Source organism: Anser anser (genome assembly GCF_964211835.1).
Source record: "Anser anser genome assembly, chromosome: 7".
NCBI classification, from domain to species: Eukaryota; Metazoa; Chordata; class Aves; order Anseriformes; family Anatidae; genus Anser; species Anser anser.
Window position 1 is genome coordinate 38,005,734 of NC_139727.1, and position 15,142 is coordinate 38,020,875.

General features: G+C 46.1%; 1 protein-coding gene across 1 annotated transcript in view; it reads left to right on the top strand.

Moving 5' to 3' along the window:
- The first annotated feature begins 1,376 nt into the window (after positions 1-1,376).
- The window catches only part of ZRANB1 (zinc finger RANBP2-type containing 1), a 41,070-nt gene continuing 27,304 nt past the window's right edge, over positions 1,377-15,142 (top strand). The window contains exons 1-4 of the mRNA XM_083843917.1: positions 1,377-1,635; positions 1,979-2,073; positions 13,278-13,375; positions 14,131-14,981. Of these exons, the coding sequence (XP_083700043.1) occupies positions 14,165-14,981 (817 nt within the window). The 5' untranslated portion in view covers positions 1,377-1,635; positions 1,979-2,073; positions 13,278-13,375; positions 14,131-14,164. The remainder of the gene's footprint in view (positions 1,636-1,978; positions 2,074-13,277; positions 13,376-14,130; positions 14,982-15,142) is intronic.

The window sequence follows — 15,142 nt, forward strand, 5'->3', positions numbered from 1 at the left end:
AGAGATTTTAGTAAATAATAAATCTGGGAGAGATGAATCATGTTATCCCCACCCCACACCCCCTGACAGTTTTGTGATGCGTATAGGGAACTGATTTAATTGTAAATGGAGACAAATTTCTATTTCTGTCTCCATAAATAATTACATTTTACTCATCCTGACTCCAGCTGTAGATGTTTGTCTGCTGGACATTTTCTCTAGCATGAGGCATCACCGGTCTCCTTGAATACACTGTGTGCTTTTCCTTTACACTGCTTTTTTTTTTTTTTTTTTCCCCTTTACTTTTGTTGAACAAAAAGGAATGGATCTGGCTGGTCAGAAGGGATGAGTTTCCCATTGCAACCCTGAGCCTGAGGGATTAGCAATTAGCTAGGTAACGGGGTCCTTTCCATTGCCTTGGCTGGGAATAGGACATTGCACGCAACCGTGGAAATAGAAGTGGCAAATGTACGTGGAAGACTGAAATATACAGTAGGAACTGTGGTGGAAAAGCAGTTAGGTATCAAGTGATGCAAGACCCATGAGGGAAGAGCTGAGATGTGGGCAAGTAAGGTGGTTTTTTTTCCTGTCAGAGAGATTACAGTAGCAACTTGAGGAAGACTCAGACTTCCGAGTGGTGAGCAGAAAGTGAGAGTACGATGCATGGGCAGCCTGAGGCCCAACTCCATGGGCTGACAAAGCAGCCGTGGGTCATGGCTTTCTTCCTTTCTTCCTTTCTTCCAATACCTTTCTTCCACAGAAGAGAGGAGTTGCACTGGCCAAGGTTAACATTACGACCACCAGCTCCTCGCACCCGCTGTGTGGCCATTGACGCCATTTTGTGGCAGTTGGTTTCCTAAAAAGGCAACCGAAGAAACGCTTTCTGCCCAAAACGTTTTGCTGTGGAAGAAGGGAAGGAGAAGGAAGGGCCTCAAGTTGTGCCAGGGGAGGTTCAGGTTGGAAACGAGGAGACATTTCTCCTCAGAAAGAGCAGTCAGGCGTTGGGACGGGGTGCCCAGGGAGGTGGTGGCGTCACCGTCCCTGGGGGTGTTCAAGGAGAGGGGGGACGTGGTGCTTGGGGACATGGCTCAGTGGTGACATTGGTGGTAGGGGGTGGTTGGACCAGGTGATCTTGGGGGGCTTTTTTAACAACGGGGACGTTGCGGCCACGTCCGACGGCATCCCCCGCAGCTTCACCTCAGGGCCGCGGGCGCCGTGAGGGAGATGCGGGGGGCGGGGGCGGGGCGGGGGCGGGGCTCGGGGGCTCGGCATCCCCGCACCCCGCCCCGGAGGCGGCCCCAGCGGCGGGGATGACATCACCCGCTCTCCCCAAAGAGCCGCGCGCTGATTGGCGAAGGGGCCAGGCCGCGCGCTGGGCCAATAGACGCGGGGCAGGCGGGCAGGCCGGGCTGACGTGCGGGCCGCAGGGGGGTTTATTTTGCTCCGGGCCGCCGCCATTAGAGGAGGCCGGCGGGGGCTGCCCCCCCCTCCCCCCTTTTACAACTTCCCCCCCCTCCGTCACCGAGTGGCACCGCCCGCGGCCGCGGCCGCCCGCCGCGCTGGGAGAAACCATGGCGTGAGCGGGGGGGGGGGACGCCGCGCCAGCGGGCCGGGGGGGAGCGGCGCGGGCGGCGGGGCCAGGCGAGGCGACGTGAGGTGAGGGGCGGGGAGGGGAGGGGAGGTGAGGGGGCTGCTGCCGGGCCGGCCTCGCTGAGCCCCCCCCGGGGCTCGGGAAGGGGGCCCCGGGGCCGTGCAGCGGCAGGCCGGGGCTGCTTCCTTCCCCCGGGGAGGCTTTCTGCTGTTTTATTTTATTTTATTGCTGTTTTTTGGGGGATTTTTGGGGGGTGGGGGGCGGCGGCAGCCCTGTGGCGGCGGCAGACCCGGCGGTGGGGTCGGCAGCACCGCGACCTGCGCGAATTACCTCAGAATAGATTTTTTTTTATTTTATTTATTTATTTTTTTTTTCTGAGCCCAAGCTGTTTTTCCCTTCTTTTTAAAGAAAGTTCAGTTAGCGAGAGGAGGGAGCCCGGGTGACCCGCGCCGCACGACCCCGCCGTCACGATCGCAGCCTGCGGCAGGACCCAGCCCGCTGAGGTGAGCCCCGGAGGGGGGGGAGCCGAGGGGGGGCACCCGGTGCTTCCAGGCGTCTCAATGGGGAAAAGTTCCCGTGGAATGCCCGGGGACGGCCCCCGGGAGCAGACGGGGCTGTGTCGGGCTCTGTGCGCCGCTCGGGCAGCCGCTGGGTGCCTGCTGGTTGTGCTGGTGAGGCTGTGTGGGAGCGTAACGCCTCGGCGTGCGGCGCGGACAGGTGAAGGGTCCGCTCTGCGCTGCCTTGGTCTCCTGTCCAGCCAGCGCTCGCTGTCTTTAAAGCGCGTGTTGTTACGAGCGGAACGCCGTAACGGGAGTTCAGGAGGGGTCTGTCTCACTTGATTCTGCTCTTCGTTCTGCTCATCTAGTGTTTTTTGTCCTTGGTGACTGCGGAATAGATTCGCGAAGCCAATTTTTGTTTCCCAAAGTGGTTAACTAGGGAGGGGAGAACATGTAAGCAGCAGGGAGCGTTCAGGCAGTCTCTTACTCGCCTCCCTCCTAAGCCCAACCTGAACTGATGTCTTAGCATGCATCCCTATGTAAAGATCATCTCTGACTTAAGTCTGTCAGAGCTTTGAAACTTACCAATGCTTCTGGATGCATTGTGCTCTGTAGGATTTGGGAACCTCTAACTCTGTGGTGTATTTGTCTTGAAGAAAAAAGAAGTTGTTACCTTTATTTTTTTTTTTTTACGCTGCTTAAATAAAGACAGGCGGATGGAGGTGACTGATGAGGCCGTAATCTGTTATTGTAGAGTTGTATCCATTAACATTTTCTCAGAAGTATAATTAAAAATATTAATTTAATTGGAATGCTGAGTGGCATAGAAGCGTCAATGGGATTCATCGCAGAGGCATGACTTAAATTGGAGACTAGTTAAAATTGGTCAAGGCATTTCCAGTTTTATTTAGACTCGTGTGTGGCCATGTTAATATTATGTAATTCAATGTGTAAATTCCTTGGGGGTGGGAAATACCATCTATCTTTGGTGTTCTTTGCAAGATAGATCCACAAATAAGTCAGAAATGGAAGTGGAAAATACTTTGCTGATTGTATGGGAAGCTATTGTTAATATATTTGGTCAAATAATGAAATGTACGTTCAGACACCCCGGTGTACTGGCTCCTTCACGTGGTAGTGACGTGGGCGCTAAGGTTTCTCTTTGCGGTATCAGGGATGAGATAATGTGGAACTTCAGATCAGCGCATCCTTCATCACGACGTACCGTCTCTTGTGAAGATTGGGTTATTTTGAGCTGGTCAACACTTATGTCAACAAGTAATCCTCATTTTGACCGTAAGAATTATAATTCCAGCCTCCTGTTACTAAAATGGAACTAAACTTTAGTTTGGCAGCTGGAAATGGCTGGCTGGACCATAACAGAGTTCTTAATTTATTTTTTTTAAAGTAGTACTACAGATGAAGAGGGGAATGGGGAAAAGTTGGAAAGAGATTTAGTTTTTTTTTAAACACAGCTCATGAAGAGCTTACTACTTCCATTGTCAAATGGCATAGCCTGGTAAAATCAGTTAAGTAACAGGCAATTATAACTCTGCGATGTCAGTTGAATGGAATTTGCTATACCTTAAACAGAAAATGTCTGAGATCTTAATCAGAAGATAGTTGTTTGTATTTCAGGTATTTTCCTGGTGCTTATGCTTTTTCATAGCACTCCTTGTGTAGCTGGCACTGCTTTAAATTGCAGAGAATTGGATTGATTTTTGTGACTGTGAGACTTATCAACTTGGGGGATTTTTATTTGTTTTTGGATCATCAGTTGCTGAAGCACAGGCTCTCGTACATATGTGGTTGGTTCTTCTGGAACTTTGTTGAAACACAAGGCTAATAATAGGACTCATCCCTTTGGTGTCTAACAGCAAATACTTTAGAGCAACGATTAGTGTGTAATAATTTGAATTATTTCCTTTTTCCTTCTTCTGTGGCACAGGCAGGTTTTCAGAAGCTCTGTAGTCAAACTGCAGCTGTATCTACCTGCCACTTCTCGAAAAAGAACTTTTTTTTTTCCTGTGCTGCTGTCCCATTTATGCAAAAAAACTTCTTTCGGTGAAGAGCAGAGGGGAGGAGGCCTGGATGGAGTGGAGTAGGGGATGAGTGAAGTTCGGAGAAGCCTCTTCAAGAGGGGGGTTGACCTTGGCTCAGGAAGGTGGAAGCAATTGTAGGTTTTATTTATTTATTTTTAATCAAAGAACATGGGAAGTGTAATACACTGGGAAGAACGGGGGAATTCCTGGTGTGTGCAGAGCATCTTGTCTACAGAACAGACAAGTTTCTAGTTCTTTGCTTCTTCTACTACACAGCAGGCATAAATAAGTTGGCGGTGTTTCCTTTGGTTATTTGAGTGTATCCTGACGTATCTGTCCTGCTTCTTCTTAGAACAAGGATAACAACAGCTGGTACTTTTAAGACAAATGCTGGAGAAGGCACAGAATTTACATCCGTCTTCAAGTCTTAGCTCAGAATTGAGCCAAAAACCCTTAGAAGAAATGAAGGCTGGGTACAGACTGGATACCAGGTGTGAAACCCCCGTGCAGGGGGCTGCAGGGCTGGACCTGTGCCCGCCGTTAGTGTGAAGAGCGCTTCTTCCTGAAACCGGCACTTGTGAGCGAAGAGGCTGGAACTCCCCCTGCAACGCTACGAGCCAGTGTGCAGTGACATTTATGTGGGTTGTGCTTGCCGTCGTTTTGTCAGCGAATACTAAGGTTTAGAAATCCTGTCTCTTGGTTCTTTGACTCGATTTAGCATCTATTCTTGAGTAGCTTTCAGTGAAACAGAAAGGTCTGAGTTACTGGGGAGCTTAGAGATTTTGAGAAGCCTTTAAGTTTTGTTGGTGCTTCGCCAGCTTCTTTTCAAGATCTGGAACGTGAAAATTGTCACAGCCATGGTTTACATGACTCTGGAAAGAAAAATAAACTTGAGTGCTCTGTTTTGTTTTCACTAGCTTAGAACTACTACCATGTAGTAGTCATTTAATGGCTTTGTGAAGTCACACCTACTTTTTTAGGTCCATTCATTTGAAAACCGTGATGCTTTTGGCCATGGTCAGTTGGGCATCTAGGGAGAAAAATGACTCACAGGTCTGATAAGTGCAGATAATTCTGAAAAAAAAAATAAATAAATAAATTGGTGAAGGTGACTGTGGGTTTACGAGAGAATCTCTTGTGGTTAGAAGGACCATAAGCGCGTTAGTGGTGACTTTTACTTCTTCCAGACTGCTGGGCTTGAAAGTGTTTTTCATCTCCATTCTCCCTGTTATCCAAGGGGGGGTGAGCATCTGCGCAGGGAGCTGTGGCATCCCTTGCCTGCTGCTGCCTGGGCGCTCCCCTGGAGCAGCTTCCACCTGCAGGTCTGTGTCTTGCGTGGTGCCATGAGCTGGGGAGTATCGAGGGGCTCATTGTTGTGCCAGGCCTCCAGTTTTTATTTCAGACTGGTGGGGGAATCAAGGTTGGTTTGTATAGGTGTCTCAGCAGTGTCTGGCTGTCCTTTAGGTCTCTGCTGTCAGATGGGCCTGGGGGCTTTGGTTTTGGCTGCAGAGGCTTCCCCTTACCCTGTGCTCATCAAGAAGCGAACTTGTATCATGCTGAAGCACTGGGAAGGCCCGCTGGGCTGTTTACCTATTTTTGACCTCTGCAGCTTGGCAGGGATAAAAATAATTGTCACCTCGTGGGCTGTGAAGGATTTACTTCAGGAAGGTTGCTCAGTATTATCTCTGGCAGTGAGTTACTCCCACCCTTGCCCCCCACTCCCCGAAAGCAGGGGGCTTACTGCTTTGGGGCTGTGGCTCTGAAATTGTGCAGCAGCTGAGTATCTTGCTTGATTCGTTGGGTATGTGTTGTGAGCAAAATAAGGATTGCTAATGTTTATTTAAAAAGAAAAAAAGCAGATACTACTTGTACAGAAGGTCAAATGTTGTTATTGAAGTCCTTATGCGTGCTGTGATGTTAGAGCTCTTTTTGGTGTGTTTCTCTGACACCTTGCTGTCTAGCCAATAGCTGAAGAAGAGCCGGATAGAACAGCGAGCATGGCTTGTATGTTTTTTTGTGCTAGAACTTGAAGTCATAAAAACTAGCCCAGTTGCAAATGTGTGTACCAAAGACAGTCCCGAACTGTATGTGAAAGTGGCTTGCCATTAATTAGGAGGAAACTACACAATGGCTGATGTTGAGAGTGCGTTTCCTTCTTTCATTTGGAGGCAGATGGTTTTTCTCCGCCAAATGGTGAATGTCTGCATCTAGCCGTGATCTAATTTATGGTCAACCACGATTAGGGAGGTCCAGAGGATAATTACTAGAACTGAATGTCAGATGCACAAATTTTAATAGAATATTCCTCGGTTGCTGGCCAGGTTTAAGTGTCTTTAAGTTTTGATGTCTGACTCGCAGCGTGTTTTTGTTCAGAGCGTGACATCTGGTTTTCCTCATCTTATGCAGGGGTGGCTGAGATCTAAACAAAAAAAATGAGCCTCATGTTTTAGGCATATAGTCTAAACACAGATAAACCATCTCTTGTATTTGACCCTGCTTTTTAGAAAGAAGCCTCTCGTTCAGCTTGTGTACTTTGTCTGATGCAAGCGTTGTAAAGCAACAGTTTTAAAGACTGCATTTTTATTACGGATATCTGTTGTATTTGTACGTCTTGAGTCCATATTCAGCTGCTGCTGCCTGTTTGTGGTGATCAGATGCTTTAAATGTTGATGGCTGTATTTATGTGAGTTTTCTGTTGGAGCTCATTATTTTGAGTCTGCTTGCTTGGTTTTGATTAGTGTTACGGGGGAGATGCCATGTGTTATGTAACTGTTGAGCTGCTTACTCGTGTTTTACCAAATGGTATTGGTTTTTAAGTAAGAGTTGTATTTAGTCCCTCCTAGCGTGTGGCAACATCTCATTTAAACGGTTGTTAACTGAGATTTTAAAAAAAAAGAAACCAGAAATGCACACGTGTAACCCCCCAAACCACCACCACCAAAACCAACCAAAGAAAAATGTAACTCTCTCCTGAAATGTGAGAGCGCTGAGTTGTGAGCCGCTGCTATTGTCTCTTAGAGCTTGTTTTCAGCAGCGAGTGCTTTCTTACTATCTAGTCACAAATTTAATAGAGGGATACGTACTTTGACCCTCTGGAGTTCAGTAACAAATGCAATGGGAGCATTTACTTTGCAAATCCTACAGCAGGGCTAACTGCAGAGCGCAAAGTGCTTTGGGGGTAAACTTAAATAAAAAGGCAAGAGGAGTGAGCGCATAGCGTTGTCACACGTCTGCTAGGGCTGGAACGGCGTTTCTGTGCCTGCGGAAGAGTCTGTGTATAGTTGGGCTTACATTTGAACCTAAAGTTCACTATCCACTTCTGTGTCTCTTAAGATGGGTAACTTCCCAGCTGTTCTCCTTCTTACTGCATTTGCAGAAGGAGGCATCATCGCACGTTAAATTCTCTTGGTTACAGGGAGTCAGGCTTTAAGGCTTATTTGAAATGGCAAGAGTTGGATGGGAAGTGTGAATAGAATGTTGAAAAGATGGAGCAAAGTTGGAATGATTTTTCTGAATATGGTAAATATCTAATAAAGTCGACTTGAGATGTTCTGCAATGAGATGTGAATCCATAACCGAACACTGCTTTCATGTTGATGTAGCTGTAAGCGAAGCCTGTCAGCATTTGCTTGGTGAACAGACTTAAATGTTTTTAGAAGTCACAGCTTCTCAGAATGTCTTTTGGTCAAGAGAGCTGCGTTTCTGTAGTGTGTTTGCGTAAGGTCACGTCGTCTGGATTTCAACTGCGTGCTTACAGGAGTAGATGAAAGGGGGTGAGGTTGAGGTCATAGCTCAGGTCTGCAGGTTAGAATATTTGTTGACAGCCTAGCCTATAAAAAACTGAAGAAGAATGAGTTCTAACATACTAAATTGTAAATAGTTATTCACTTATAACCCAAGCATTTTTTTCCCACCACTGATGTACGTTGTAGGTGGCATCACTTACATGGCAAGGATTTGGTGGTGTTTAACAGAAGTGAGGTTTGTGCCCATTTTGACTCGCTGATGCCTCTGAAGACGGCAGCGTTCCTCCTCCTCCTCCGGGAGCGACCGAATAGCTCCAGCACTGGGGGAGCCAGGGCTGTCCCTGTGTGCTCCCAAAGCAGTGCCCTCGTGGGGATGAGGGTGGGAGCAGTCTGTAATTTGCCTCGTGCTTCACGTCCGCAGTCGGCTTTGTGCTGGGGAGAGCCCAGGCCCTGCTGCCTGTTCCGTGGATGGCCAGCGCGTGTTCTCAGCAAGGTGCCTAGCCGGTCTGCCAAAAAACCCACCTCAGGGCAGAAAGCTTTCACTGCTCTCTTCCCAACATGATGCAAGACTTCTTTTTTGTCCTTTGAGCTGATCTGTTTGGGACAACGTCCTTTCTTTTTTAAAGAGCTGCCCTAACAACCAGAACAAACTGTGCTTACTTGTTGAAGTCCTTGTTCAGAGCGTATCCAGCCTGATACAGAAAATGCTTCTGCATTTGTGACTTTGCAGTAATTCTTTTGTTCTTTGGTATAATATATAGTCATTGCCTTGATTGCTGAGCTTCCAGGTTCAATACCGATCTCATTTGGTTATCCCATTGACAAGGTCATTTAAAAAAAAATATCTAATTTGCAGGGACTACAATGGCACCTATTGTTTGTTCCGTTAAACTATAGAAGCTTAGTTAGGTTCAAAGGATTTTTCTTTCTAATATAATGATCTGTTGAGCTTCAAGCTGAATGCTTGGGAAAACCGTCGTGCAAGAATAGCAAATAGTTGAAGGTGGTAGGGAAAAAAACAGGGCAGAAGTGTAAGTAGTGACGTAAGAAAAGGAAGCGTCAATAAAATTCCACCTTAAAAATCAGCCAAGGCAAATTGCATGTGAACAATGGTTGTTGGTACTTTGAAATAACAATAAATTTCAAATTGGTTGTGTTCTTTCTGAAGTGTATGGACAGTGTGGTATTTCACAAGGCTTCTTGGACCCAGATAACAAAAGTCAACCTTTAAATAGAAAGCTAGGTGGAATGTCTTGTATGCAAGAAATAGTCAAGAAGCTTTTTAGTGATTTTTAGAAGTTTGAAAAAGAAACAAATTTCCTTCTTGATTGAAGCTTATTATGTACAGCTGTGTTTAATCCTCTAGACCTTCCCACTGGCTGCATTGTAAAAAAAAAAAAAAAAATTGGCAACTTTTTTTGTTTGAAGAGGCCCTTGGTACAGGTTACTGTGGGCTTTGAGAAGATTCCCCTGCTGGAGCGCACAACAGAGCGGCAGTGTTTGTAAATGTCCTTCTGTAAGCAGCCCAGTCAGAACCATTGGGTCCTTTCCTCTTGTGAGCAGCTGGCTCAAAGTCATCGCGTTACCCCTAGGTGTGCTCTGCGGTTGTACATGACAAAGCCAGCCGCAGCTGTCGGAGTTCAGACTAAGACATTTTGTCATAACCATGTGTGATGATGGCCCAGATACTTGGCTTTAGCGTGTTTTCCCTCGACAGCTTTAACTGGAGATCTTATCTGTGTATAAATCAACTTCAGCTTTCTAGGAACTATGGCAATTTTTTTACAGGTAACTGAAAAAGAACTTGAGGCAGTGACGTAAAAGGGGGAGCATTTCCGTAAATGTGTCAGACTATGCGGAGTTAATCATAGGCAATTCCTCTGAAGGCTGTTTGTCCATCCTGTTAGCATGTATTTATGTATAAACTTCACAGCAGCATTATCCAGCTGTTAGTCAACAGCTACAGCTGTCAGAGTGAGGCTCTTTCTCAGCAGACCTGCATTTAAATGCCACGTTTCAGAGCACACGAAGAATACTGTCAGCGAAAGTGCCCTTTGATCTCTTGCTTAGACTTGCAGCCCTGCTTCTCCCCACTCCTTTTTGTGGTTGGATGTGTGGAAGGTGTTATATCTGCACTCGTACGCTGTTAATAGATTCTGCGTTTGATTAGAGGAGTGATGTGTGTGTGTGTGAGTGTGGTTTTCCAAACAAGTTGCTTCACAGAGTTCTGAAACCAAAATAAACGCAGGTTTCCTTTTAGGAGCATAGCGGCAGCTCTCTTGGGCTGGGGTGCCCTCGGATGTCTCGCTGAAGGCGTGAGGTGCTATCTCCTTTTACCTGTAAGTACAGAGTGAAGCTAGCTGTCTTTGGAAGTCCTCACTCAGGAGCAAAACGAGCTCAGGTGGGAGCACTGATCTGTTGGTACAATTACACAGGGCATCTGCCAGCAGCGGTGGGCTCTGAGCACCCCAGTGAGGAGCCTGCGGTGCAGGCAGGGCTCACGGGGCGGGCCGGCTGGTTGGCAGGGGCTCTGTCGTCCTGTGGCATGGAGTCCTGCCTTGGTCCCTCTTTGAGCCAGAGGAGAATTAACTTCTGGATGCCATGAATAGTTGGCTTATGTCATGGAGAATATAGGTCCGTCCTGCCTTAATTTGTTTTTTAAGCCTTGACGTTTTTTTTCCAGTTCCTGCATGCCAGTTTGTGTTTTCCCATACACCTAAAAACAAGAGCATTCTTGAAACAAAGCAAAATTTTCTGATTATTTTTTTAAAGTGACCTTTTCTGACTGGCCTTATTTAATGAAAAGGTAGTCTGTCACTGCTGTGATTTTTTTTGTCATTTGATTTAATAATAGTTTAATATTGTCCTCTTTAACGTACTGAGTTACTCTGGTAGTCTGTCCAGAGTGTATTTAGCACGCTTTCCATGTACCGATCAATTGGTACTTGCTCGGAGTTCTGCGGGTTTTAATTTCTTGCCTGCTCATGCTTTTTGGACATTGAGGCACGCACCTGTGCCTCTTGGTCACTGCTGCGCTCCTTCTCTGCCAGAGGAGGTGCTGCATGATTCAACTTCTCCTCTGTGCAGAATCCAAAACAACAAGCTTGCTTGAAGACAGAGTGGTGAAGAAGTAATTCTGAGAAAATGTGCCAGCGTTTGAACCGCGCAGTGCCTGCCGGCGGTCAGTAACAGCGGTAAATCCGATGGCTCTGGTGGTCTTGGCATGGGTGTGCCACCGGGGGTCATGCCTAGATGGAAACCCAAAAAACTGCTCTGTGGAAGTGCTGCATTTTTCTTTTAACTGCTGTAGCGGGTATTGGCAGAGCTGTCAGAGAAATTGCATTGCTCCACTGAATGTTTTTGTCTTCCTACTTCATAATAACTGGAGGCCTTGTGTTTGGAGGTTGTGAGCTCATATCTCAGAAGTTTTGGCTTCTGTAACCCAGTGTATTGTGTTATTTAGTTTCATAAGCAACATCTCCGTATTTATTTAGAGCATTTTTGTGGCCAGCCCCTTGAGTATCAGTCTTTTTCTAGCCTTGATGTCAGCAAGATGCACGGTGTTTTGTCTTCTGTCCCAAATGCGGGTTGGGATTTGTTTGCAAGGGGAGCTGCTGGGTTTAAGGCTGTACAAACTAGGGCTCATGATGTTCCAGTCACAGCTTCATCACGTACTGTACGCCGGTCTGACTTGAGATGGAAAGAAAAAACAACTCAACATACCAGCTTCAGGTTGTGTAGAAAGTGTTCCCAAACTTGCATTGGGTTTTGAACTACTTGAGCAGCAGCTTTCTGGTCTTCACAGCCCAGGCAAAACAGCTCTTTGCACGTGGGGTGGTGGCAGGTGCGCCGGCAGCATGCTGCTTCATACTCGTTTCTGAAAACCGCCTTCAACTGTCTTTAGAACTATAAAACGTTACTGTCTCAGAGCTTTGTTGCTTATACAGAGAATAAACTTATTTAAGAAACGTTAAAGTCATTAAAAAGTATGTTTCACGAGTGGTGGTGGTGGTGGGGAAACCCTTGACCAAACGGAAAAGGTAAATTAAGTATGCTTATGTTTTGGAACTGCTTTGGCAAAGCCTTAGTTTCTTTTCTGGAATAGAGAAACATGCTTTTTTCCCCTACAAATTTCTGAAAAGTCTTTAAAGAAAATGCCTTCAGTAGCATTGACTTCATGTTCTTGTTACGTGGCTTTTACCCCTGTACAGATATGGGGACCCCGGTATGATCTTGTTCCTCCTTTTTCTACTTTTCTCCTCTTAGAGTGGGCATGAACTTCTCTGAGCAAGTCACGGAGGGGAAGCAGTAGGCAGCCGAACTGCCTTCACAGCACATTCCGTAGCCTAACACAGTTTTATGACGTGTAGGTGGGAGGGGAGTGCTCTGCAGGCTGCTCAAACAAGTAGTGGTAGAACCCAAGCTTTCTGGAAAAAGCTTTGTGGGTTCTTGGCTGCTCATCTGCCTTCCCGTGCCATAAATACGGATTGCTGTGGAAAGGCTCGGCCTGTCCTCTCTTCTCTCCTGGCCATGCGATAGCCCCTCGATCGTGCAGCCACCTGATCTGGTGCATACATCAGGGTCGAGCTGCTGGAAAAAACTGCTGCCTGCTGGGATCCACGGAAGGGAGGCAGCGAGAATAATAGTTGGGGGGGAAAGAGCACGGATGTGCCTCTCTGACAGCCTGACGCTGACAAATCAGGGTGGCCGTTTAACTGTGCCTTGGTGGGTCAGGGTGGTGGCGAAGGCATTGCAGTGAAGAATGGACTCGCTGGTAAAGCATCTCCTAATAGGAGAAAAGGTATAAACTGGGGTTCAGTCTGTCCAGATTTGGATTTGATCCCGTTGCATAACTGAAGGTTTTGTGGTACTGGATTCTGGGCGTTTTTATTAACCAAGAGAGTTTCAGTGTGGTGAACGTGAGAGCTGTCAGTCAATTGATATGACAAACTTGTTTTTTGAATAGTTCTGTGTGCGTCAAAATAGCATATAAAGGATGGCTGTATGTCAGGTAGCAATGCTGTAGTAAGAGGGGAGAGACCATACGATCTGCTTTTTTCTACTTACCCTTTATCTGCCTGTCTTAGTCTTTACCCCCATTTGACCTCTATACCAACTGATGGTGACTGAGGCTTTTTTCCTCCCCATCCTCAGTTTTGTTTTCCACTGAGAGTGTTCAGGGATGTTTTGGGGTGACTTTGATGTTGTTTGCATTTAGTTCTTTAGCGGATCAACTGATTGCTCGTGTTCTTCTCAAACATTGATTTATTTTAGCCAGTCTGTATGTTAGTATTAGCAGGCCATGGCTGAGTTTAAACACGTAAATTGTGATCAGAATAGGTGTGGCATTTAATAATTAACTTTCTGGTTACTCAGGTCCAGTAGGAAACCCATAATGAGTCTGTTTTCATTTTGTTTACAGGAATAGTTACCTGCTTAGTGTCATCCTTCATATTTGGCAATCTGAGGAAAAGGTCTGAGCCAGCATGAAGACGGACTCTCCTCTTCAGTAGAGAAAAAGTGAGTTGAGATTGAAATCTGGACTGTAGAATGGGAGCACTGCGTTGGCTTGTGAGCACACATAGCTTGAGCTTGCTTGTGGGCGTTACTTTAACCTCATAACACATCTGCTGTGAGTGGTGTCGAATCAAGGCCTAGTCTTGGTTAAGCACGTGTTTTTAAAAAAAAGTCAAGTGTGTGCCTTTTACGTCGACTCCTACAGCTTGCTAATCCAAAAGAACTGCTTACTGGTATAACTGCCTACCCGATACAGCTCTTCCTTCCAGCCCTGTGATGACTGGCTGTACGGATTTTAGACTTTGTGTCCTCTTTCCAGTACTGCTGTATTCATATTGAGTTTTACTTCAAGAATTTAATATTTGTGACCTGTTTCTGTAACCTCACTGGTCTCTGTTTCACTATTCTCCATGCTTAATATCTGTTTTCTGAATGTCTTTGGAAACCTCTGTCCAAACGTAAGAAATTCCTGAAATGCAGGACTGCATTTTCTTTCCCACAGTAGGAAATCCTGAATTCAGCATCTAAGTGGCTCGAGCATTAGTCATTTAGCTCAAGTCTTGTCCTTCTCACAGCATCCCACACCCACACAGTGTCCTAATACTATCAAGGAGATAAAGATTGTCCACTCGCCCAGCTTAACTTTCGTACTTTTCGGTGCAGTGCGCATCAAGTGGGTTACAATTCATTTATGAGACTTTTTTTGAAAACAGAGCTTGTATGCAATTACGTACTAACGATGTATTCTGATTATTTAGCTTTCTGCCTGACGCAGTTCATTTCAAGAAGTGCATGATGACAGAGCGTGGAATTAAATGGGCTTGTGAGTATTGTACGTACGAAAATTGGCCATCTGCAATCAAATGTACCATGTGTCGTGCTCAGAGGCCTAGTGGAACAATTATCACGGAAGATCCATTTAAAAGTGGTTCAAGTGATATTGGTCGAGACTGGGATCCTACAAGCACCGAAGGAGGGAGTAGTCCTTTGATATGTCCAGATTCTAGTGCAAGACCAAGGGTTAAATCATCTTACAGTATGGAAAGTGCAAATAAATGGTCGTGCCACATGTGCACGTACTTGAACTGGCCAAGAGCGATAAGATGTACTCAGTGCTTGTCTCAGCGTAGGACCAGGAGTCCCACGGAGTCCCCGCAGTCTTCAGGGTCTGGTTCAAGACCAGTTCCTTTTTCTGTTGACCCGTGTGAGGAATATAATGACAGAAATAAACTGAACACAAGGGCTCAGCACTGGACTTGTTCTGTTTGTACATACGAAAACTGGGCGAAGGCCAGGAAATGCGTTGTGTGTGATCATCCTAGACCTAACAACATCGAAGCAATAGAACTGGCAGACACAGACGAGGCTTCTTCAATCATAAACGAGCAAGACAGAGCTCGGTGGAGGGGGAGCTGTAGTAGTGGGAATAGCCAAAGAAGATCTCCGCCTACAACCAAACGCGAATCCGACGTGAAAATGGACTTCCAAAGAATTGAATTGGCTGGAGCTGTTGGCAGCAAGGAAGAACTTGAAGTTGACTTCAAAAAACTAAAGCAAATAAAAAATAGAATGAAAAAGACTGACTGGCTGTTTCTAAATGCTTGCGTGGGTAAGTTGTTCGTTGCTACCTTATGCTGTTAGCGTAGTGGTTGGGTGTTTGGGGAGAGTGAGGATTTGAGAGTAAACTTGACATTTGGTTTTGAAACAGTTTTTTTTTAATCCTTGTCTTTTAATTTTTAAGAGTAAACCTGAACTAACACCTGCTAATCA